Raw genomic sequence first — 26439 nt, 5'->3', positions numbered from 1 at the left:
TATAGTTTCTCATTTGGACAGAGCGGCGAGAGGCATGCTAATTTCTCAGAGGAAGAGGGAGAGCGAAGCGGAGATATCAGCGCATGAAAAAATTATTCTCGGTACTGTGTGTACCATATGCTCGTGTAATGGGGTCTATAAGTACAAGCAGCAGTCGTTGGCACGTGCTGCAGGGAATAATTTCCCCCGCGCGTAGGGCCCTTGGCACGTGTGGTTGGCCGGCGGGCCATGAGTGCCAGTCTGGGGCTCGGCAAGCAATTAGCTCGTGGCTGCAAAGATTGGGGCCCGCCGTCACGTGAAGACTGGTGGGACATATCTTGCAATACTGGCGGCATTCAATCACCCTCATCTCGTCTCCTCCAATCATCGCCCTTCTCCCACGTGAACTCTCTGGCCCCTCATCTCCTCGTGTTTCTTCTTCTTCTTCCCCTTCCTATTTATATTCCTACTTCTGACTTTAGCTTTCACTCCTCATTTCTCTCTCCCCTCCCATCTTAGTCTTATTAGCTAGTGTTTGTTAAGTGATCACAGGTGGTTTAATCTGATCATGGCTGACTCTTCATCAGCTTCCTACATCCGAATGGTAATATAAGAGATGAAAACCTGAAAACTTTTTTTCGATCACTAATTTCTCTCGTTATTTCATTGGATATACATATGTGCGCTTTGATCATAGGTGCAACATCTGATAGAGAAGTGCCTTCTCTTCCACATGAACAAGGACGAGTGCGTGGAAGCCCTCTCCAAGCATGCTAACATTAATCCTGTCATCACGTCCACTGGTAACTAACCTTTCTTTTGCTACTGCTCCTGCCTCTCCACTTCATCTTCTTGTTATATTTTAATGCTTATTCAAAGGAAAACAGAACACATATACAAAGTACGCTATGTATAGTCTAGTGGATGCACCCTTCTCTTCATTGAGGAGAAGGTTCTGGGTTCCAACTTTTGGAGGCGTTTCCTAAATATTTGGTTGTCTTATGTTACGTGATCTCAGGAAAAAGAGGGGAAAAAAGTTTATAACATAACTTGATGGCTGATCTTTTTAGAACTGATCGTGTTTGTGTTGTATGCTGTGCTAGTATGGACGGAGTTGGAGAAGGAGAACAAGGAGTTCTTCGAGGCATACACGCGAGAGAGGGAGGAGCGTGTTTTGGAGATGGAGGCGATGGAAAGGGTCCAAAAGATGCTGGCTGAGACGGCTGCCAGAGATCCTGACGACGAGGATTAACAGATCGATCCATCCATTGGTTCCATTCCCGTCATGATCAACCCTCCAAAATCTTCTAAAAAAAAGTCTAAAGTACCTACTCCTGCTGAAGATGGTGGCAGCACGTCGTAAATTCCACCACAGACCTAGGGTGGATATGCCCCAAAACTGTTCCAGTCTATGGAGCGGGAGGACTTGGGTTAGGAATGTGTCGATCGCGACAGGTTAGCACGGTACTCTTAATTTAATGTAGCAAGTGGCATCACAGGAACAAGCGGTCCATTATTACGTGTAATTTTTCTGGAATTTGCTGGTTTTTTTTCCTCTGTGGATCGACGTTCTCCTTCTTCACTTTTTGTTTGCTTTGGATTGAGTTGGACGTGAACGGTGCCTTCGCTTTCTTTGGAGTCCGTCGAGATTGTTGCCTTGGCGAGTGCTGTATACTAATTTTTTTATATATATTATTTTATTAAAAAAGTTAATTAAAATAATATTTTAAAAAATATTTATCATAACAACCATACACGCAACTGATTATAACAGATTATCATTTATAAATCACTACCATCTATATTAAGTCAGAGCGTGCAGAGAGAAATCTAATGATTAAAGGATTTAAAATTTTTTTAAAGTATTATAGTAAATTAAAATCCTGCTTCTTTCTAGGACATCAAATATTAAAAAATAATAATAATAATAATAGAAGTTGATGGAAGAGCTTTTCATCATAGTTCAGCAATCTTATAGCATATGGAGATACGTGGAGAGATGTTTGGTGATAGATGAGATCCGAAAGAAAAAAATAAATATGTTAATTAATTTTCATGATAAGAAGGAAGAATTTTATGGGTGATTGTCCATTTATTTTATAGACTAGCTAGTACTGCTACGACTGATGGGAGATGTAATAACAGTTTAAAGTAGTGGAAAATCATGATAACAAGGGGATTTCTATATGAACTTCTATTGTTGATCCATGCATTTTTCTATCTCTTAATTTCTGATTGATTTACCATAAGACAAAGGTTGGCATGGTCTCTTTCAACTTTGAAATGTTTCTTTCACCATTAACAAAAGCTAAAGTTGTGTGGATAAGGTTCAAACCATCACATGGTTTGCCTCTTTCCAATTTTTCTCACCTCTTAATTCTACCAAGTGCTAATGCAAAATCTCGTCATGACAGTAGCTTTTTTATGTTTTGATCAAACGTCTGTTTTGTCTTATATTATTTTATGAAACTCATGCAGGGTTGTCCATAATATTGAATTTATTGCTCTATTTCATAGCATTCACCGCCCAACTATGCAGAACATTCAAACTCATATGAGATTTTCTTTTTTTTTTTTTCCTGGTAGACCAATTAAAAATTTTCATAGTGTGAAGCACTTCCTTGTTCAAATTGCTTATACTTGCTCATCTTATGTTTTATTTGCAAGATATTGAGATGTTCATGATATAGAGGTGGTGATTCTGATGCCTTAGTTCTCCATGGCCATCCTTTTGGTCTTTACTTAATTGGTGTTTGATTTTGTCACCCCACCGGACAGGCAAGAGACTATATTTTCTTGTTTCCAAATGATGAGTTTTTTTGCCATTTTATTTAATCACTCGTCAAAGACCCATGCATTATGCGGAACCGAATGTATGAAAATAATTTTTCTTCTAGATCTGATCAAATTAAAAAAAAAATTATCTAAATAATAAAATAACATTTATTTAAATTCTTAAAATTACTTCATATTTTCAACTATCTATATAAATATGTTTTAATTGTAAGAATATAATAATACTATATATTAATAACATAATTTAATGTGAAGAGATAATCTTTTCAGATGGTGCATCATTTACGAAACTGAGTAGACAACACTCCAATACTTTTTCACATAATATTGTTATATATATATATAATAATAATAATAATAATATCATATATTAATAACATAATTTAATATGAAGAGATAATCTTTTCAGATGGTACATCATTTAAGAAACTGAGCAGACAACACTCCAATCTCCTTCACATAATATTATTATTATTATTTTATATATATATATATATATATATATATATATATATAAGATCCAGGCAAACCAACCACCATGATGCTTATTTATTTATGTTTTAAGTAAAATATTTTTTTCTTTTATTTTGAAAATATGCAACAATACTTGACTTACATATTGCTGCCATCCTTGTCCTCTCAGAGAAAAATAATCCTCTTCTACTGCAACGTGGTGCTTTGATTCCAATTAGCTCAACTTGTCCTGAGCAGCTGATTAACCTACCCTTTGGTGCCACTTCTTAATTGCTCAAATTTCATATTTCATGGTACCAATCCTTTATTTTTAATGTTTGTATACCTAATTTCTTCTAAAAATTAGCATCCATTTTTGAACTATTTACTCAAAAAATAAAAAAGGACAAAAAATTTATAATTTCTCAGTGGACTGGTCAAAATTTGGTTCAATTTTTTGGCAAATTTTAGTTATAATACGACCATTTCAATTTACATCGAGTTGAGGCTTTTGCTCACCAAAAAAAAGAAGACAAAAGCAAAACCATTTGTAGGTGAAGAAATATGATCAAGTAGATAAACTACTGCAAAGTAGTGCTATATGCTCGGTTGTTATCTTAAACATAAATTTCTACTGGCACTCAACATTTCCGTGCTTGGAGGATTTGTATCACTGGAGACAGATATCAAAATCTGCTGCAAATGATATTTGTTGAGTGATCGGTATCTTTTAATTAGGTTTCCACTCATCATTGTTATTGGTCCCCTGCCCAGTGAAAATGTTGCATATGTCGAGCATTTTAAGAGACATCGTTCTTAAGAAAAAGTGGAGCAGTAGCATGCCTTTAGTCCTTTGCCATGAACTAGATAGGATATGGATGTTACATCTCTCGTCTCCATGCTGTAGGCAAATAACAAGGCAGCCTTTCCATCATTTGTGGATTAAGAGCATTAGCAAATCTCTTTTACGTGCATGAGCTAATTGAAGAAGATAAGATCCGGCCCTTTTTAAGCAAGAGCTTGAGTTACAGTATGCACATGAATTGGAAGGAAAAGTAATGGATCAAATGGTCATTGAAAAAAATATATACATTTTTGCACGTAGGATAATAATATCTGTACTGTAACTAATGCGTGAATGAGGATTTACATCCGGCCAAGCATGCAGTTGAGAGTTTTTTGGTATCAGGAAGCAGTTGAGAGTTGAGACCACATGGTTACAAAAGATTGAAGGCTGAATCTTTCGTCTCTAACAAATTTCTCTTAAGAAGTAGTCATGGGCTGGGCCAGCACAGGCCGTCCATTTCCACCTCTTCCTCTCAACTTTTTCCCTCTCCTCACGAAGACAAGCACATTTTGGATTTTTTTTTTTTTTAGTGATACTTCATAATGTTTAAAAGCTGAAACGAGCGGCACCACCCTCTACAAATTTTATCAACTTGACGAATTGGCATCCACACATCCTCAATAAATAGTTAGATGCCCCTTTCTATCACCTTATCCTCTGATGGAGAAGTAAGGAAATATATCAACTATGACAACAGTAGTATAAAGATGACAATAGGTCGGATATGCATCGGATCGGTCTAATCAGTCTGTAAGTAAAAACTTCATATTCATACTCGCCTCATGCCCACCTCAGATCGGGTTTAAATAAAGATACGGATTGAATTAGATCGAGTGCCTGTAAATAATATAAAATTATTATAATTTTAAAAGAGGATATATATTAAGATTATATTAGATCGAATTTGGGACGGAGCATGTCGTTATTCGTATTCGATTTAAATTCATTTCGAATATTTTTTTTTAGAATTCATATCTATCTCGGATTTTAATCAGATCGGATCAAATTGGATACCCAATGATTCGACTAAAATTGTCGTCCCCACAATCATACTTATTATCATACAAATACTAGAAAAGAAAAGGTCTAATTATTAATATATCATTGTAGTAAATAGGGCTAAGCCCCGACGTGGGCCTTCCTATGTCTCATAAATTTTGGACAATAGATAGTTTCAAAAATCTTTGCATATCCATTTTTTTTATTCCTGTTATTACTTTGATCTTTTCAAAATAATCTCTTTTTAACTAATCTTTTTCATTGCCATTCCCATCCAAATAGAAACATTCAAATCCCACAAAATCTATTATCCAAAAGGAGAAAGTTGAGGCACAATAATTTTGATAATCCGTTACGTTAATTGTAACACCAATAGATATTTTCTTCCTACTGTGGTATAATACATCAATTCCTAGAATGAATTTTTCTTTTGCAAAGAAAATAAAATTTGATATTTCATTACATCTATGTTATTAGATGTTCTTTTAGATTTGAATCATAAACTTCCAACCATTTGTCTATTATTCTACAGCAATTCATATTTATAATTAATTTTTATTAATTTTTTATATTATTAATATGGTCATAAAATTTTTATAGTAACTTAACGGTGATAAATATTGACAAGACAAATGATAGATAAACTGCATATCTTTTCTACCAATAAACTTTGTAGCTCTATTATTAACGATTTGCTCATTTACTTTGTTGATCAAAATATATCTTGAAACAATATTTCTAAATTTGCTCATTGGACAAGTGAAATTTGTTATTTTCAATAATACATTTGTCAATCTAAAACAAATCTTAAAAGATGTTTATATTTTTTAATTATAATAATAAATCTTTTTCATTTTTTAATAATCATGCTCTCTATAGAAAAAAATTCCTGCTCCCTCCCCTAATTATATTCATGTTTATCCCACATTCCCCTAATTATATTCACGTTTATCCCACATTGTATACACCCAATACTAGTGCCACTCAGACATCCATTGCAACCAATGTGGATCTGTCGAACCTTGAGAGTTAAGTGCTACTCTATTTCCTTACCACTGCGGAGAATGATGAAAAGATGCTTGAGTTCAAATTGTAGGGTCCATCACCAAAGGTAATAGACCCTCCAAAAATTGGCGTATGCTGCTTTCTGTGACGGGCACACGGTATTCTTTAGTAAAAGGCGAAAGAATAGTTCGCTGTGTGCCCACCACGCAGCTGCGTGGCTTTTCAATGGAGACCCACGGTTTCTTTTATAAAGCCACAGCTCGCGAGACGTTCTTTTCCTCCCGATGTGGGACTAAAACGCTCCTGTTCCCACGTAATAGCTCCTCCAAACGTCAAACCCCTGCCACGGATTCAATCTCACCTCTTCTCCGAATCCCCGCTATCGGGATCCTTTCCCTCACCATCTGCCGACTTCTCCCAAACTCCCTCGCCGACGAAGAGAAGATAAGGACACTCGAGGCATCAATACCCAGACCAAAACAACCACCGTGATCGGTGATTACCTCCTCGACATCCTTCCGAACCCAAGACGTAGTCCAGGACCCAGACCACAAAGCAGTGCTAATTCCCTTCCAGGCTTCACCTCACGCAGCACGCAAAACTACGTTGATTTCAGTCGGAGATTGCCGACTTCAGTATAAGATAGGACCGTCGCGCGTTGTTTCGGTCATCAGTTTCGTAATAGCAAAGAACTTTGTGACACACAGCTGGTCTAATGTTGTCGAATCTTGGCAGGCTCGGCCATAGCTTGTAGCTCTAAAAAATCGAAACTTTTTTATGAGAATACTCGACAGGCTCAAGAACATATTCTGGGGTAGAATGGACTTGATGCTGACATCTGCTCTTCTATGACGGTAAGATGGGATATGTCCTTGTACATTATACTTGTTATAACAAGCTACTGATGCATGAAGTCTGGATCACAATTAGGAGTTTATGGTGTGCATTTCAGCTGCCTTTTCCATCATTATTCTGGGCACAAGTACTCAACAATATGAGCCTTGATTTATCTACATCATGTCATACGCTATATTAGTTTCAAAGGATGTTGCCAGAGTTGTAATTTATGACCTCTCACGATAAGCAATTAGCCTCATGCATTGCGTTCTTTTTTACCTTCTTTATCTTGCATTCAAGTTCATAGGCAGGGAGGTGACCTGCATGTCACAGAGAGACTTGTAGTACATTATTCATGGACTGATAAATGGGTGGAACAGATATCTGTTTGTTTATTTATCCTCTGGCATCAGCTAATGATTAAAACTAATTTATAATGATATCAAAGGTGATGATTAATTCTGATCGATTTTATGCAATCATTTTTCATCCCTTCATAACCACCAGATGCAGGTATCGAAATATTTCTGGTAGCATCTTCTTCATTATGAGAAGCATATGGTCATGCTTGATGTCGTTGGCAGGGGACTGCATATCAGAAGCCACCTTAGCAGACGTAGACAGCCGCGATTCCAGGTCATGGTTGATAACAGCCTAGTAGCAGGCTCTTGACAACCTAGCTTATTAACATCGGGAGTATTCTGCCAGTAAAATGCAAGAAACAAGATGTCTTTGATACATACCATAGAGGACCATTAGTTGCAAACTTGTTCACACCTTTGGAAGGAAGCCCGTGAGGAGCAAACTTACCATTTTCAACCAAACCTTTTTCTTTTAAAGGATACTGACACACTTCATTAAAATAAAACAGCAAATGATACTAGGTACGGAGTCTAAAATAGCATCGAAGAGCCCTCTACCCAACCAAACCAAACCACAATAACAAATCTTGCAGGACCAAAATACCTCTACCGACTGGGCAATCTTCACTTGTGCACATCATACAGAGAGACAGGTAATACTTGAATCTGGGCATGCTAATAAGCACCCGCAATATGTTTAACCGCATTGCCATCTAGTAAAAGCTGCCAGCCAAGGAAATAGTCAGCAATATGAAAACCAAGACGTTTATATCAGCAAAAAGAATTTTGCTTTATCTAAACACCAAACTCAATGATCATTTTTTTTCTTTAAGAAGGTCCAAGAATTCTAATAGCCCTACACACAAAACTCTTGTGCTAGAGTACACTTCGTTTTTACATCCTCTTCATAACTTGCATATTCGCAAAACTGGGTTCCAGAATCAGAGGTAAACAAGAGTCCCTTAGCACCCAGTTGCTTGTTGATGACACCTTAAGAACCTTTCTAGATATAAGAATGGCACCACACGGCCAGTTTAGAAATAGCACCACACAGCAACATTAAGTTGTTTACTATTTAATTTTCATAGTAAGTCACTGAACAAGAAGGGTTTCATACATCCAAATCATCATCAGGGTCCTCATCCGAATCAGGTCGCTCATCATCTGAGTCACGAATATAATGTATTTCACCCTTCTCATTATTGGTCTGGGTGTTTATTTTATGAGAAAAGGCAGAAGGCTGCATCAAATGGGGATCTTTCTGGCCCTCAGAAAGGGATCGCCGCCCATCATATATCTGTATAGCCTCGCCATTTCCTGGCATAATTCAACATGGTCAGTATATTTTGACAATTTGGAGAAAGTAAAAGGCAAATAGCAAGATGTCTGCGACCATGCTGTCATATATCATAAATTTTTAATGCTTGTGCAGTGCTTCAGATGCTGTTCGCTTACACTTTTAAAGCTTATACTTCGGCTCAACAAATATGATATAATATCATAACATCACCAGAAGCTTGTGTCATAGCTACGAAGCAGTACTAATACCTATTTACCTTGTACATGCCTACAAATTTAACTAATTGTCATTAAGTTAATGGCTACAACATGTCTGCATTGGAATCGCTTCCTTTTCAACTCACTTTCAGAAGTTAAATCTTCAAATATTCATAGCAATGGCCATCATTGAAAACTTTAGCATGCATTATCTTTGCACCTCCCCAACCTGCACACCACCGCCCCCCCACCCCACCCCCCAACAAAAAAAAAAAAAGGGCCCACAGACACAGAGAGAGATACATATGTGTGTTTCTATATATACAAAACATCAAACGGACTATAAATGGGAAAACAACTTTATGATCTTGTAAGGTCATAATGAAAACAAAGACACTACACCTAAACAATGTGAGGGCAATTATAAACTAAAAGGGCCATAGGGCCCTTACCCAATTATGGTCTGCAGCAATCCAGGGTCATGGGAGAGCAGAATGGGGACAGATATAATCCTTGGCATATTTTCAACAAAATGGCTGCCCTAGAACTAAAACTAGCACCATTGTTTTTGTCAGCCCAAGCCTTTTACTATCACACCAAGCAGTGGCGCCTAAACTATATAAACCAAGGAAAAATGCTAATTTTCAATTTTGCAAAAGCTAGACTCATACCTTGATGTTCAAAAGGAAGGACAACATTTGCCCTGTCAACTCGTTCCTTATCTGATAGCTGGAGATTGAATTGAACCTGTTGAAGAAGGGAGTTACATGTAACGTGCAATACAAGCATGCATGTCCACTTATGTACTGGTGCAACCTAATATGTGAGAATGATGGGAGGTTCTAGGCTCCCAAAAGTTAAGAAAATACTGATGACTTCATGTCACTGACCCTCGGCAAAAGGTTTTGATTAACTATTGTCCTTACAGAAGATGCTGCTTCAAATCTAATCCCAGCTTGCTCCATATGCAATTCTTCATCTTGGAAAACATAAATGCAATTTAAAAACGATAACAATTGAATGAATACCAAAAAGGAGGAGAGAGATTGAATGAAGTAGGAGAGAGCTTACAAACCGTTTAACCCGTCCATTACGGCGCTTCAGGCACACATGAAACTTTGCTGTACGAGAATTTTCTTCAAGCCAAAGCAAGCTTCCTGAAGTTCCTTGTCCATCACTAGATTGCATCATTGGTTCTAAACTGGCAACCATAGTGGCAATATATTCAAGAGCTGAAGAGGCCCTGGGTTCATGAATGGCTGTGTGTATTAACCAAAAGAGACATGAAATTTGATCTGCAAGTAGAGAAGGCAAATTAAAGTTGTAACATGTAGGGTTGATTGTCTACATTGTCAAACATCCATCTCAACTTTAATTTTGACTGGTAACTATGATTTGATTCCATGAAGTGATAAAAAGTGCATTTCACATTAGAAAGAACAATTTAACAGCAACTAAATTTTAACAGATAATTTAAATATCATGATCACAGTTCAATGATGTTTAAGTGTAGTTCTATCAACACCAGGCTATGTTGAAGTCTAGCATTGCCCATAAGGTCATGCAATCAAAACAGGACCAGAAAAGGAAAAAAAAATGTGCAACTCTAGTTTAGAAGAACTAGCAAGTTAACTGAATGGCCAAATGAGTGATGAACTGTATGCTGACATTAACTCAACATCCTTCCCTGCCTTAATTTTCTTCAAAGAAAAGGATGTCAAGATAGAATTTAGAAGAACAAGCATACCATTGCCGTGAAGGTTATTAAGGAAGCCTGCCACAGATGGTAATGAAACATGCCTCAGCATATTACTAACCTGAAAAGAGTAGAAGCATCAGATTTCTATAATATAGGCAGTGAAATAAGTGAATTTAATCAATAAAAATCATGTTTCAAGACTGACTCTGTCCTGAATAAAAATGGAAACAAAATAAGTAATTATAGGTAGCATCAAGAAAGATTCTGTTGGGATATGCCGACCGGTCCCTCTCACGCCGACTCACCGTCGGGGCCGCCTGACCGGCACCCGACTCTACCGACCGCACCGACCGACGACTGCCGACGCTGCCCGACCGAATATATGACGGTCGGGCAGACCCTCTCCGTTCCTGACTGGCCGAACTGTGGAGCCTGATATCCGACTCCCGCAACGCCCCCGACTATCCGTCGGAGGGTCCCTGGGCTTTCACCCGACATTCCTCAACCAGACGCCGACGTACAGTCGGTCGGTTCCCCCGAATGCCGTACGACTGCTGTGGACCGCCACCCTGACAAAGGCGTGCGGAGTAGCCGCCCTGGGACATTGTCCCATCTAAGGCATGGGTCAATCCTAGTGATTTGACAGCCCCATGGCGACTCTGACAGTCTCCGGCGATTTGACAACTCTCCCATTGTCTGCGCCATAAATGACGGCATCATGCCGCACTCTACTATAAAACGGGGAAGGCAACAGTACTGAAAAAGATCCCTTGGAAACCCTTGAGCTTACTCTCTCTCTCTCGCTGAGCTCCTTGATTCTTTTCTACTGTTGTCTAGTCTCCTCTCTGACTTGACCGTCGGAGGATCTCCGCCGGAGACACTTCCGGTCAGTGTGGACTTTTTTTGCAGATACTTGTTTCCGACGATCAGGCGACGAGGGAATTGACCGCAACAGATTCAAATATATAAAATAAATTTTTCGTGCATGATACATGAAACTAAGAAGAGAAAAAATAGTACAATGCACCATAAATAGTAGAACATGTGAATGTCAAGCAACCACCTAGGCAACGATATTGATGATACAAGGTTAGCATACATCTGGATTGGTGATTACTGTTGGTGATGTTGATGGTACACAAATCCCCATGTAGTGCATTTTGGATCAAAACCAAATTTCGGGAGCTTGATATGGAAATCTTTTAAATACAATTATCAGATCGTGCAAGATCAAAACCCGCTCGGAATGGTTTGGTCTGATCGGTAGAGCACCTAGAAAAGCTCTTACCGAAACTGATCCCCGAGGCCCCTAAGGACAGGTTATAAAGTAACACTAACAAAAGAAAGCCATCCAAAATCTCAATCCTTCCATAATGTAAATGCAATTCATACATATTGATGCATTTCGAAGTGTAAGACAGAACAAGTCAATGAATTAATGGCAGGTATCAAGGTCGAAAAGTAGCATATTGATGAATTTTCTCAGCATGCCCTTACAATATTTGAGCTTTACGGCTGCATTATTTCATTTTTAATTCCCGCATATAGAACGTATTACTCGGCTAAATAATGGGCATACCAGGTCAATGGCAACAGCAAACCGAATCTTGCCTTCTCCAATAAACTCTGAGGCCGCACAAGCATGGCGTGAGAACTGAAGAACTCCGACAGAACCAGCCAAGAAGAGAACATGAGGAAGTAGCTGGCTGCTTTACCAGTAATCCACTCATTGAGTGCAGAAGCTGGTCCTTCCACCCGAGTAGATCCGAACAGCAATCCAAGATCCGCACCCTAACATGCACGAGAGCAGATATCCACGAGCTAAATGAAGCATTCCATATCACAAATTTCTTACGATTTATCGATCAAAGAGGCTTCTAATCCTTTTGTCTTGAACAAATCGAAGTAGAAAGACGGGCTCCGATTAAACGCAACAAGAACCAGACCGCTGCGTTGGGTAATTCATCATAATTCAGTTAAATCTCAACAGAACTTTAAAAAGGGTTTCGTTTGAAGCAAACCTAGCTTGAGATTTTCCGGCGGAGATGTGGGAAACGAGGGTAGAAAGGAAATGATCGAAGACATGGAAACCGACAGGGCTTTGGAGGGAGTCCTTGATGGTAAGGGCTCGGGCCTGCTCTTCCAGTCTCCCTCCAGAGATCCGCCTCTCAGGGACCTGCAGATGGTTTCCGCCATCGGAAATCCCAGCGAGAGGCAGAGGGAGAGGAGGGGACTGAACCCTACTTCTCTCGATCGGGCTGGCGGGCTTAGCGGTTTTTATAGGGTTTACTTTGGGACGAGGTCAAAGACCCATGACTCATCCTGCTGACCCGATCTAAAACAAATGATTGAATCCAAATGGTTCAAAGAGCAGGGATGGCAACGGGTAGAGCACCCACAAAATTAGTCCTATTCATATTCGAATCCATCCAAATTTATCTCAAATTCAATCACGAGATCAATCATAAATTTCAAATCCATCCCATTTAAAATTATTATACCTGTCAGATATCTGAATCCATCCAACCAATCCTCATTCATATTCATATTATCATGAATATAACTCATAAATTAAAGATTTTCGTAGCCAAAGAAAGATCCTCTGGATCAAAAATTTTTAAAACCTACAAAATATCATGCTTATAATAAGATTAAGCTCTGAAAACCTCTAAAAGAGTAACTCATAATACCACAACTCCCACAAAATCCTATATCTTTGAAAAAAAACCCCAATCAGAATCTAAAGAACCCGTCCACTCTCCCTCAAGTGCTCTCTTTCCCCCATGAATCTCAAGAAAAGAAAATTAAATTAAAAAAAAAAAAAAAAACAATGATGAATCTATCTAGTAAAAGGTCTTACCTGTTAATATTTTTTTTTTAACCCTTGTTTTCCGTCCTCAGGAGTTTTGGAGCGGCCGAATAGGAAGGTTGGGCAACGATAAGGGTTTTGTGCTGATGTCCATACTAGGGTTGCATTGGGCATTGCTGGTTAAAGCAGTGGTCAAGACGGTCCAAGTATTTGGTGTTCAAATCCTCCCTATCAAGGAGTAAAGAAATAAGGAATCAATGAGTTAGATGATTTTTGTTCCCTCTTGTTTTGCATCCAAATACAATCTCCGAGTTCGGCGTTTAATTTAGAACCAAATGAGGTCAGTAAAAGTCTCATCTATCTTTATCAAGCTATTGTCGCCCCCATAGAGACACATTTCTCTCAGATTTGTGAGTTTTTAGATTTGTAGAGTCCCATGTCAAATAATAAGTCGGAGTTAATCACCCACCATCCTCGCATAAATCAACCTTGAGCAATGCAAAAGTGCATATGTGCAAGTGGAGAATAGGGTAACATCTTTTGCATGAGAGAACATCCTGGACTTTTGCATGCACACTCGCCCAATCATAACCCGGAATCATTTTCAAAATACATGATCACGCATGATCATCGATGAGAACACATCTTAAAGCATAATCAAATAGTCATACATTGAAGACCATCAACCTAACCGCATCCCCAAGTCAACTAGAATACACTCTGTCCACAATGCCCTGATCCACAAGTGAAGTGCGATTAAACTGGATTTCTTTCAAATTTGATAAAATCTAAACTATACAAAGCCGTGATCCAATTTTCTCATCCCATACGCATTGACATTTTGTAATACCTCATCTATATGCACTCTTGGGCACAATTATCCATTATACCACTAAAAACTCATTTGATTGATCGAAAATGAAAGAAGAAAAGACACTTCTTGAGAAGTAAAGAAAAAACCTTTTGTTTAGTTAAAATTTTAAGAAGAGAGAGTGAAAAAAATATTTTTCATTGAAAATCTCTTTCCACATTTCATGAAAAATAGAAACCCATGAAGAAGAATTTTAACACTTTTCATGACATGATGAAAAATGATAATATTTTTTTTTCTAAAATATCCTTTTAAGATTCATAATTAAAATTTAATAAAATATGAATAGATGATTAGAATAAAATACTGAATAATAATATAATCTTATATTAATATCTTAATATTTATATAAATATAATATTAATATGATACTTATACTAATATAATATTATATTTATATCCATATTAATAAATTTATTATATTAAAATATTCATATTATGTTAATATAATATTATTATATTAATATTATATTATAATATATTTATATTATATTTATATTAATATAAATATAATATTTATATTTATATAAAATTTATGAGTAAAAATATATTATTTTATATCTACTAAAAATATAATAAGTAATTTATATAATTTTTTTAAAAAAATAAATATTTATTCAAATATAAATTACTTTATAATAAATCATCTCAACCAAACATATCAAAATTTTATTTCTAACAAACAACTTCTTGAAAAATTACTTTTCAAAAAATTATATATTAAAAAAAATTATTCTCGCGAACCAAACGAGCCATGAGGCAGCAACATATAGTTCACACAATCATCTTAGAACAAGTGCAATAAATCACACAGCAAAATCTGTCACTGATTTGAGATGCGTAGATAATACAGCTAAAACACCTCAGTTACCGGTCACAGAAGAAATCGAAATTAATTCACGTCACTACATCTTCAAATCTACCAATAGAGACCTTCCTTTAACAAGCTCTCCAACAATCAAGGTTTAATTCCTATATGACAAACAACCACATGGAACCCACAATCACCAATAAGAAAAGAAGAGCCACATACAAGCCTTGGACCTGCATTAGAAAAAACAAAGTACTCCATCAAGGAATAGAAGTGGCATTAAACGAACATGCCTTGACGGATTTCAATTCTCCAGAGTTCTGCGAGAGCCTTTGCTATTCCTAACTCACTTCAACAAAGAACCTAGCCGATAGCTTATCAATTAAGTTATGTATCTTTCTTGCTGCTCCTGAAGAAGCCTTGCAGAAGATTTTGCATCCAGATACAGTGCAGTTACCTCCTCAAGATCAGCCTGAAAATTGTGTTAAAATACGTGTTATGAGCAGGACAATCCTAGTAAATCATTTTATGCATGCAAATGGAAGCATGTGCCCTACAACAGAAGGTAGTATTTTAACAAACTCATAACAAGTACCTTGCAAATCTTATCCCTTCCATTCGTCTTGGCCACCACGCTAGCAGGTGATAACAGTTGAATAGCATGCCTGAAAAAGCAGGCGATGACTATAAGCCCAAGTTTAAAAATCATAAAAAAGGGTTTCAGAAGAGAACAATACAACCCTCATGGACACAGGAGAGTAGGTAACTCAAGCATGCAAAGATCAAAGTACATGTTCATTTTTCCTATGTAATACATGGTAATAGCAAACATATGTAGGATAGTTTAAGGTACTCTAAATTATTTTTCCTATGTTATATTATTCTAATTTACCTCTCTGCCTCTCTCATAATCTAATTTGCATTCTTGGAGTGCATGACATTATATTAAACTTATTACTAGGAACGAGATGCATCACCTCTATACATTATATCTTCATGACAGGAGTTTTTGAAGGGAAATATAGGAGCAACAAGGATAACACATGAATCATGAACGTTTTTGCAGCAACTAGTACGACAGCAATAGATTGGGAAAATTAATACCTAGTCCTTTCTTTGACAGGACTCTAACATGCGGTCCTTTGACCGTTAACATTTAATTTTTAGTCCTGCACACATTTATACAGGATTTGCACATGTTTACACTTATCTTGTATACACTTATATTAGTTCTTGCACATAGTTATATTGCTCCTGCAAAAAGTTATACTGTACCCGCATAACTTATATCTGCATGTATACAGTTATCTGTAACTGTGCACATGGTGGAGTATAACTGTGTAAAAGAAAGCTGCCAGGCACCAGGAATTAAAGAATCTTTGAAACTCGGGGCACCTGTTAAAGTCCCAGTCAAAGGGATTAAAAACTATAGCCCAGCCAATAGAGGGACCATCTATCAATTTACACAATTTTTTACATTTATGCCACCAAAATTTTGATTAACATATGAATTTACATCTCAACATCTTCAATGCTTCCTCTATAGGGCTCCCCACCATCAACTTCTTCCAGACTGCCGACCCCAGCAAACTCTTCTTCAGAAATGCCAATAATCTATTGTTCCACATTTCTATTTAGCATTTTAGCTTTCTAAAACCAAACTTATTCCTAATCTTGGACATACATATGCTCCACCATCAAGGATACTCACCCTCTGTTCAAGAGCCACATGTCTTCAAAACTAACAGCCTAAATCCCTCTCCATATTTTAAATCAAGCAGGTCGGGCCATAGCCTAAAGTAGGTCTGGAGTGGATGTGAACTGGGAAAGACTAGCAAATGAGATAATCAAACAACCGAAAGATTCTCCAGCAAATTAGACCACATGAAGGCCCTAAATATTACTGAGAGATTGACATGCCCCAATCCCTCTATACAAAACCTTTATGTTCCTGACATTAGTTGTTCCACAATTCCATTGCAGTTCTCCAAGAAAATCGCATAATCTTGAGGTTACCCTCATGCTCCAAGAGAAAAGCCAATGGCTCCAACTACATTATAATTGGCCACAGATATCATTTCTATCTCTAGGGCCAATCTGCCCATGCACATTGACAGTCAAGCCTTCTTAACCGGCCCAGGACCCATTACCATGAAAGAAAGACATTTGGAAGAAATACTTTTGGAAGCTAAACACCAAAAGGGCAATAGCAGTATACTCTTTTTACCTTCACTCATGCTTGATAGAAGTTGAACATCATTATGAAAATTCAAGTAAAATAACTGCATGATGAAGAAAATTCTTATGAAAATTCAAGTAAACAGGTGCATGTGACTATGCCACTGAAAAACCAATGCTTGATGGTTTCTGATTTTGGATGCCAAAGGCAACCATCTCATTTCAACTGTATTTTCATGAAACCGTGACAAGATCTGTCATTGATAGCTCATAGTTCTGTTCACTGTTAGGTACTAAGCTGTACATATGGAGAAAGCATTTGATGAAACTGACTTCAACTGGCTGCTGAACTTGGTAGGCACAACTGTCGGTGCCAACAGATTCCGTTCTGAATTTTTCCGATAAATTTAGGATTGCTCTCAAAAAGATTTGGAGTACTGTAAGCAATGTCCCATACAAATGGGTAGATGGTGGCACAAATTAGTACAATAAATGATGCATTATAGACCGAATCGGTCTTTCCTCATGCCATTGGAAGGCTGTACAAAAAATTCTTGCCAAAAGGTGACACTGGAATTTGCTCTTGCACCCTTTCAAGAAGCTTTCATAAGAGATGGGCCTTTTTTTAATGGGGCATTTATAAGAAATAAATGTGTCAACTAACAGAAAAGAAGTAATTTGAGAAAAATGGTCTTCCATGATTGTGGAGAAAGCTCAAGATAAAGTGCACAGTGCTTGGTTACTCACTTTTTAGAATTGTAAAACACTGTAAAATCTTAAATGAATTCATGCATGAATCACTAGAACACAATAACAGAGGCACCAAAGAAAAGTGACTGCTCTCTTTATATTTCCTAACTACTATAAGTGGAGTTCTTCAGTAGCTTCGTCTTGAGCTCCAGATCTTATTTACTGTTTCTAAATCCATTTCGACACAAAACAAAGGATCTTTAGCATGTATAAAGTGTTGCCCACTAAAACAATCTACCAAAATGAACAAAAGATCATGCCCCACTAAAGAGATTTTTACAAAGGCAATTCATCTAAAATATATCCACATGTATGAAGAAAAAATTATTTCTGATATTTAATTTTTAAGCCCAGCAATCAGCTTAAAAAAAAACAGAGGACATCATCTCCATAATTTCTATAGAGAAACTGTTATTTTCAATAAGAAAGGTGAAATCTGCAAGGCTTTATTGGTGCAGATGTAAGTAAAACATTTAGTGCAAAAACTTTATGATGGATGCTTGCCTTGCATGATTAATGGAAAGTTAAGAGGCATATACATGGGAGAAAGTGGTACCACTACTTAGAATAAGAACACTGCTCATTCTACATCTCCTCTAAAGAATACATGGAAAATGCACGTTGCATGTAAGAAAAACAGTAAAATAACTACTGTACAAGCATATGCATAAAATAACATATGTTATGCTACATGGAAACTTGTGGGTGCACCACACACTTCATGACCAGAAAGGCGAAGCACTTACACAAAGTATCTAAGCATATTGAGATGTACACTTGAGCTCATAGGAGTATGATACATACCCTAATAGCCATCACATGCTCCTTATATGATAATGGCACAAAATTTACATGCTGCAAAAAACATCACAAAAGTATGCCCAGAGTTGCATGCATGAACATTTTGCAATTATGCCATTATTTAGTGCATGTTGATGTAGATATCATCTGTAATTTCAGAAGTATGAATAATAAAAAAATTTAGAAATATACTGAAGGATAGCATGCTAGGAAATAACAAGAGTAAAGAACAAACCTTAAAGATGCTTGTTGTCCAATCTCTCCAAGGTAAGCTAGACTTTCTTCATCAATATCAAGCTCTTCAACCTGTGCTCGGATTGCTAATATCTGATCCATGCCAACAAGTAGAAAACAGAATAAAGTATACAATCTTGGAAGAATTGACTGTAGACAGTAGACAACTAATTTTCTAGACAAACAGTAAAAGAGTGAAGGTTAGAACCTGAATCATTTCAGTGGGTCCATAAGTTTCTGTCCGTATGATTACCAGACGATCGAGCAAATCTACTGGTATGCCATGTGGACTGGTCATATCGGTTCCTCTGAGCAGAAGAATAAAATAAGCGGCATTACAACCATGTTAATGACTTGCAGTTAGACTGTGGCAAAGCTAATGACTAGGTTTTGTAAGTTGGCAAGGCAAAATTAATGTTTAAGGAGCAATAACCTATATTTATATTATCCTACTGCAGAATCAACTAGTATTGTCAAACTGATAATAAATTTTTGTTTAATTGTAGATGAAATTAAGAAACAGAAACAATGATACATTGAAAGTTATTAGCTTTATTCATGGTGCTGCCAGTACTGTACCTTACATTACATATTCCTCTGTTTGTGGCAAATATCACAATCGGCGATATTGAGCTCTCTAAAGCACGATTAAGATAAGAAAAGCATTCAATGTCTAGCATGTGCACCTGCAAAAAAAGGTTGCGTACCATTAAGGACCAAAGGTAGGACTACCAAAAAAGAGGACTAAATGTCAAATAAAGAGCCTAACCATACATGAATTGAACAATGTGAAATCTAAAGAAGAGAGATACCTCATCAATAAATAGGACACCAGGGACAAGCTCTGCTATCCCTTCATCAATGTACCTATTAACAACCTGCCACCAATGCAACTTTCAGTAAGACCATGCATACCAGGCACCTGCAATTTGCATATTAAAGTTTTGATTGACATTCTTCAAATATATTTAATACATTACCTTATTTATTTCCTGCCGTAGTTTGTCAGTGATCTCAGTTTTCCGAGGTTTCATCATCTGGCCCATAAGGGATAATATGTCCTGCCCTCCTTGTGGGCGAGCATTTGCAGCATCAAGGTCATGTAGTGTAACGTCCTACAATTTAATATTTTTCAAAAAAAAAAAAGAAAAAAGAGTTACCTTCCTCAATATCACGCTTAGATCCATTCGAAAAATAAAGAACATCTCAAATGGCTTTTAATCACAAAATAGTTTCATAGAAAGCCAACAAATCATATGATAAATTCAACATCCATAATTTTTTTTTTTAAAAAGAAAGTACAAAAAAGGTGGAATGACTGCAACTTTGAAATATCAATATGCACACATCAAACAAGTTCCAAGATCCAAAACGATGTAAGCCAGCCAACACATGCTATTTAGACAATAGAAGTAAACTAAACAATATGAGATTAAGGGAATAAAGGCACTGCACATTTGGAGCTCTGAACAAGCAAATAAAATATTCAATAGAGTGACAACATCCTCTCTAGCAAGAGTAGAATAAATTTACAACACCAAAATGCCAATTATAGATATCCAATAATATTTGCAAGACATGGCAACTGCAAGTATACTTGGCTCAAGCATCAGAGCGTTAAGAAAGATACACTAGTTTCAAAAATGCAATGTTCTTCTAATTCATTTAAGATATAAAATTGCTAGACAATTAATGTATTACATTTTTATGTTTTCAAATAACATGTACTAGAAGTTTAAATCAAAAAAAAGTATTTCACAATAAAATCTGTTATTTAAACAGCAGGCTTCATATACCACAAAAGAGTGCTCTGGAAATTACTGATAGTGTACCTGAACTATCTCCTTTTTCTTATGGACTTCTCCTTTAGGGATTGGAACATACTCTTCAGCCTCAAGATCATATTCTGTAGCAAAAGCATCACATCTACCGACTCTCTTCACTGCACCACTATTTGCCTCTATGTAAATAACATCACCTACAGCAACCTGTGGCTCATATCAGTAAGTTTCAATATGACAACAACCATAATCACTAAATATTACAAAGTTTGAAATTAAAAGAAAATCATGTTACCTAAACAGGAATACCTAGCACCAAAACTCATTAAAGGAATCATGCATAACCCAACATGAAAAAGACATATGAGACAATGTAAAAAATTCAGATACAAAAGCATATTTACTATGCAGATTATATCCAAGATTTTGCACATAATTAAAAGATGTACTCTGTTGACGTAGTCCCCATATGATGGACTTTTACAGCACTGGAATCTGTATAAATAGCAGATTTTTTTTTTTTTTAGAAAATGGTCATTTCCTTGTATTATATTTGATGAAAAGAAAATCACCGACCCTCCCTTACAAAAGAAAAACAGGATTTAAGCAAGTTGAGAAAATGGTTTGGTTGCATAAACTTCTGATTTTCATTTCTAAAAAATTGCAAAAGTAGGCTTCAAATAACAAAAGAATAATAAAACAATTATTACCTTTTCCTTAATTAAAGCATCATAAATAGTTGGATCCAACTTCAGCTGCTTGGTTCCTTTGACAGTCTTTAACCCAATGATTACATGACTGATGGCTTTTCCATAACCACCAGATGTACTCTCAGTTTCTTCTGGGGAGAGCTCGGTCACCTATCGTAGGAGTTGATTTCAATATATCAAAAATGTGAACAAGCCAATTGAAAGAGTTCTTAGAATATATTTTAAAATGTGTTGGGAGACAAAAGAAACCATAAATATCAGGCAATCCCAGCTGCATCAACCATAAACGGAAGTACAAAACTACAACTCAATTCAAGAGAAAACAAGCATAGCTAATACTTACCTCTCCTTCATAAACTTCCTTGTTTTCCTTAATACGCAAACCAATGGCCCTCCTAAAATTTTCCATAAGCACCTCAGTTTTCTTGACCTCCGATGAGTATACTTCAGATCCAACCATGGGGCAAAAGGGCACCTAGAACTCAATTTAAACACAATCTTATTACAACAACAAATGGGCCATGGACCATGAAGACATTAAATGCCAATCAAATTGACAAAATCATAATCTCGAACAAAAAAAATAATAATAATTGCAAACCAGAACATGTATGTTGCATTTGCATCCTCAAATTGCAGCATATAGAGCAGAATGAAGATTATAGCACACCATTAACTAACGCAAAGGCATTCAATAGTATGTAACAGCATTTATCAAATTAGCAACAAGCATATAGTTTACAGTAAACCCAAAAAAAAAAAAAAAAAGGAATTAAGGCTTCATTTGGCATCATTGTTATGTTTCTTTTTAAACAAAAATTGGAGACAAGAATTATGTTTCCATTTTTTTTGGATTTCTGGCAATAGAAAACATATTTGATTCATTCTTCTTTCTTTTTTAACAATGAGAAGAGTGGATCAACTGCATTGAGCCTGAGAGGCAGCACCAGGAGGAGATGGTGGGGAGCTTGAGCATCGTCAATGGCTTCATGGTCGGGGCAATAATCAAGGATCTCGAGTACAGAGAATCTGGGCAACATCTAAGGCAGTGGTGGCCTTAACATAGTCCAGCCCTGACTGCCTGAATAGCCACCACAAGGCCGGTAGCCAATGTCGTCATGGTCTCTGGCAGGGAGCTCATTGTGGCCGTAGGGGAGGCAAACCAAGGAAGAAGGCGAGGGAGAGGTGTGTCAGTTGGAGGAGGTTGGCGGTGGACTCACTCCAGTCATCAACTAAGCAGGAGAGACTGACGTGCTCGATGGTGGTGACATGCTCAAGGAAAACATAGGGAGGTTTGTGCAGAACAGATGAGAAACAGGGTAAAGACCCATGTATAAAAGAACTAGGAGTGAAAAATTTTCACTTCCACTTTTTCTAGAAATAATGAAAACTGTTTATTAAAGAAAAATAGAAACAGGGTAGCCAAACATATTTTCTGCATCGGATCCCATGTTTCAGTTAAAAAAACAGAACCAAACAGGGCCTAGGCAAGGTGCAGTTCCCAAACTTATGAACGTAAACTCCATGACAAGACCATTTAACATAGACTCGCGGGGGTGGGGGGGGGGGGGGTGTGATGCAGTTATTCAGAAGCCATTCAATTAAACTACTACGTCAAAAGTTCTACGTTTTTTATCGAGCAGGTTTCCATACAAGAAACATCTTTAAAGTTGAGACACTTTCAAAGTATATAGAAAATGGTCTCTAGCAAATTTTTTTGGCAGTCAGGATCTAATAGCAAACACGTGACGAAGGAAAGAAAAGAAAAGAAACGAAACGAAAAGAAGAGAAAAACCAACCAAGAGATGAAACGCACCTTGCTTCCAAGTTCCTGAGAGATGCCCAGAGCCAACGCAGTCTTGCCAGTGCTGGGAGGCCCAGCAAGCAGAAGCGCCCGCCCGGCCATCTTCTTCTGCCGTATCATATCAACGACAAGACCAGCAGCCTCTCTTGCAGCCACCTGCCCTACAAACCCAGCAGACATAGGAATCGCTGTTCCATTCGCCTGGCATGCTCAAACACACATCAACAAACGAAACACATCAAAATTTCCCTTTTTACTGAATTTTTTTTTTTTAAAAAAAAAAGGCAAAACCCTCGGACCCAAACAATCAAAGATTTACACTCCACTCGGTATCCAGTAACCCCCAGAACTACACTAAACCGTGAAATTAGAGAAACGTCAAAGTTTTTCCTTTTGGTCAGAAAGCACAAAGAAAAGAGAAATCCCTAGAACAAAAAGTATGCCAACACTAACATCGAACCGCTTAAAGCAGGATTCCATCCATCCCTCTAACTCCATCAAACCGTTGACAATCAAAGAAAGAGGACAAAAAAGGAACAATAATCTTTTCTTAAGGAAATGATAATGGCATGAGAAATCGACCAGTTTCAATCAAGATTACATTATCTGCAAGATTTGAGAAACCCCTAGAACTCCATTGTACGATGAAATCTAAGAAATACGACAGAACTCACATAACAGAACCTAAACCCTAAACCCTAGATGCTAGAAACCCAACAACCATGAGAAGAGGAAAGAGATGGGGCGAGAGAGAGGAGAAAAGTACGTCGAGGCCGAGGCCTTTGATGTGGGTGTGGGTGGCAATCCGCTGTTTCTTCGTGGTCGACTGGACCTCCTCTATCCTCATCGTCGTTGTCATGGCTCCCCCCCTCTCTTCTCTCCTCCACCTTCGGGGGCCGGGGTTTAAGGGAGTCCTTTTTCCAAAATAATATAAAAAAAAAACTTTTTTATCAAAATATATTAAAACTAAACTTATTTATCAAACTAATGTGAGAGGGAAAAACGTCATTTTGAATGGTGTTTTCTCCCCTTCCACGTCACTACCCATTTCCACGATGGCATCGTCCCAAAAAAAAAATAAATAAATAAAAATAGAAACGCCATTTGAAATGGCGTCTTTAAAAACGCCATTCGAATTAAGGAAATTTTTTTTTTAAAGTTTGAAATTAATAAATAAATTAAAATTTTAATTTTGATTGAATTTTAAAATATAAAGATTTGAATTTGTAATTCATTAAAAAAATTAATTTAAATTTTTTATTTCAAATTTTTTATAATCTTTTTAAAATAAAAAAAAAATTAAATAATCAAAGAAAAAGAATTATAATTGTAAATTAAGAAGAAATAAAATTTTAAAGATTAATTGAAATAAAAATATTATTTCAAATTACTTTCGAAAATTAAAATTAATTTATTTTAAAAAGATTCAAAAAAATTTTAAAAATAGGGTTAAAAAATTTTATAAAAATATAAAGAATTAAAAAAAATAGAAATTATAATTGTAATTGAAGAACAAAGTTTATAATTTTTAATTTTAAAAAATAAGAATTATAATTGTAAATGAAATTAAAAATTATATTTGAAATAACTAAATAAATTTAAATATAAATTTTTAAAAAATATTTTAAATAAATAAAAAAAAATACGTAATAGAATATCAAAAAGATAAGAATGAAAAAAAATTAAAATTAAAATTTAAAAATATAGAAATTATAAATTAGATTAGAAAAAATATATCATAAAAGAATAAAATTAAATTAAATTAATTACAATTTCTTTGTTAGGGTATTTTATAAATGTGACTTAAAAAAATTAAATTTGAATTAAATTTTGATAAAAAAATACATTAAAAAGTAAAAAAATGATGAAAAGTTAAAAAAATAAAAAGTAAAAATTTTTTAAAAGTCACAAAAAATAAGAATTATAAATTAAAAACTAAAAAAAAATTTAATGTTTAATTGAAATAAAAATATTAAATATATTTTATAAGAATAAAATTAATTTAATTTAAAAAATTTCAAATAAAATTTAAAAATGACCTAAAAAAATTTCATAAAAAGATAAAGAATTGGAAAAAAAAAGAAATTGTAATTGTAATTGAAGAACAAAGTTTATAATTTTTAATTTTAAGAAATAGGAATTAAAATTGTAATTGAAATTAAAAATAATATTTTAAATAATTAAATTAGATTAAATATTAATATTTTAAAAATATTTTAAATAAAGGAAAAAAATGGGAGGAAAATTTAATTTGAATTAAATTTTGATCAAAAAATAAATACAGTGTAAAGTTAAAAAATGAAGAAAAATACGGAAAAAAAATTTTGTAAATTGAACTTTAGAAAAAATAATATTTTTTTAATTAAAGGAAAAGAATACGTAATAGAATGCTAAAAAGAAAAAAATGGAAGAAAAATGAAATTATAATTTCGAATGATAACTATTTTAAAATAAATAAAAAAGTATCATAAAAAAATAATAAAATAATAATAAAATAGAAATTATAATTATAAATTTTAAAAAAAATAGACTTTTTTATGGCTTTGTAAGAAAAATAGATTTATATTTTTTAGTCGACCCCATGAATCGACTCATGGCTAAAAGAGTTTAACGGCACGCAAAATTTTTGACTGCCACACTCTGTGAGTCGACCCCTTGACTTTCTTTCTCGTAATTTTTATTTTTTAAATTTTTTAAAAAGAGAAAGAGAGAGGAAGAGGGAGAGAGGAGGCAGCTCACCGCCGTGCTGTCGGAGAGACGCCGGAGAAGGGAGAAGAGGGAGAAAGGAGAAGAGGGAGAAGGAGAGAAGAAGGAGGGAAAGGAGAAAACGCCGTTCCCTTCGGTGTTTTTTTATTCTTTTTTTTTTATTATTTTTTAAATTATTTTTCATAATTTGTTTAATTATTTCTTTTAATTTATTAAATTTTTTAATGAGGATAGTAATTTGAATGATAATTTTTAATTTAAATTAAAGATAATTTTTTGTTTTAAATTATAATTTCTATTTTATTACCATTTTTTTTCTTTTATTTATTTTTTTTATGATATATTTTTTTAATTTTATTTATAATTTTTATAATTTAAAAATATAATTTTAGTTTTCTTCTATTTTTATGATATATTACGTATTCTTTTCCTTTACTTAAATTTGTAAAGGAAGAAGGAGAAGATCGAGAAGGGAGAAGGGAGAAGGAGAAGGGAGAAGGAGGAGAAAAA

At 35.6% G+C, this 26439-nt stretch overlaps 2 protein-coding genes, 1 non-coding gene and 1 pseudogene across 3 annotated transcripts; 1 reads left to right on the top strand and 3 right to left on the bottom strand.

Annotated features, from left to right (window-relative positions):
• Positions 1-441: 441 nt before the first annotated feature.
• On the top strand, positions 442-1561 carry LOC105045741 (uncharacterized). Its single transcript, XM_010924123.4, has 3 exons — positions 442-583; positions 677-782; positions 1083-1561. Exons 1-3 carry the CDS (start codon positions 548-550, stop codon positions 1229-1231), a joined length of 291 nt encoding a protein of 96 aa, XP_010922425.1. The 5' UTR covers positions 442-547; the 3' UTR covers positions 1232-1561.
• Positions 1562-6175: 4614 nt separating this feature from the next.
• LOC114914246 (U5 spliceosomal RNA) lies at positions 6176-6291 on the bottom strand. Its single transcript, XR_003801034.1, has one exon. It is a non-coding gene; the product is annotated as a U5 spliceosomal RNA (small nuclear RNA).
• A 1752-nt stretch (positions 6292-8043) lies between these two features.
• On the bottom strand, positions 8044-12685 carry LOC105045742 (elongator complex protein 5-like; annotated as a pseudogene).
• A 2256-nt stretch (positions 12686-14941) lies between these two features.
• On the bottom strand, positions 14942-24137 carry LOC105045743 (ruvB-like protein 1). The gene is made up of 12 exons (XM_010924124.3): positions 23990-24137; positions 23236-23424; positions 21763-21894; positions 21420-21569; positions 20761-20916; positions 19909-20043; positions 19741-19806; positions 19508-19614; positions 19137-19236; positions 18930-19021; positions 15561-15630; positions 14942-15437 (listed from the first exon to the last, which is right to left on the bottom strand). Exons 1-12 carry the CDS (start codon positions 24080-24082, stop codon positions 15348-15350), a joined length of 1380 nt encoding a protein of 459 aa, XP_010922426.1. The 5' UTR covers positions 24083-24137; the 3' UTR covers positions 14942-15347.
• Positions 24138-26439: the final 2302 nt, after the last annotated feature.

The sequence above is a fragment of the Elaeis guineensis genome, chromosome 5, assembly GCF_000442705.2.
Source record: "Elaeis guineensis isolate ETL-2024a chromosome 5, EG11, whole genome shotgun sequence".
NCBI classification, from domain to species: Eukaryota; Viridiplantae; Streptophyta; class Magnoliopsida; order Arecales; family Arecaceae; genus Elaeis; species Elaeis guineensis.
This window is presented reverse-complemented; position numbering and strand designations above follow the sequence as displayed.

Coding starts and splice junctions, on each gene's coding strand:
- LOC105045741 (XM_010924123.4), top strand. CDS start 548: ATGGCTGACTCTTCATCAGCTTCCTACATCCGAATG. Junction 584..676: donor CAGCTTCCTACATCCGAATG/GTAATATAAGAG, acceptor CTTTGATCATAG/GTGCAACATCTGATAGAGAA. Junction 783..1,082: donor TCCTGTCATCACGTCCACTG/GTAACTAACCTT, acceptor ATGCTGTGCTAG/TATGGACGGAGTTGGAGAAG.
- LOC105045743 (XM_010924124.3), bottom strand. CDS start 24,082: ATGACAACGACGATGAGGATAGAGGAGGTCCAGTCGACCACGAAGAAA. Junction 23,425..23,989: donor TCAAAGGCCTCGGCCTCGAC/GTACTTTTCTCC, acceptor TGAGCATGCCAG/GCGAATGGAACAGCGATTCC. Junction 19,615..19,740: donor GTGTCCTATTTATTGATGAG/GTATCTCTCTTC, acceptor CTTTTTTTGCAG/GTGCACATGCTAGACATTGA.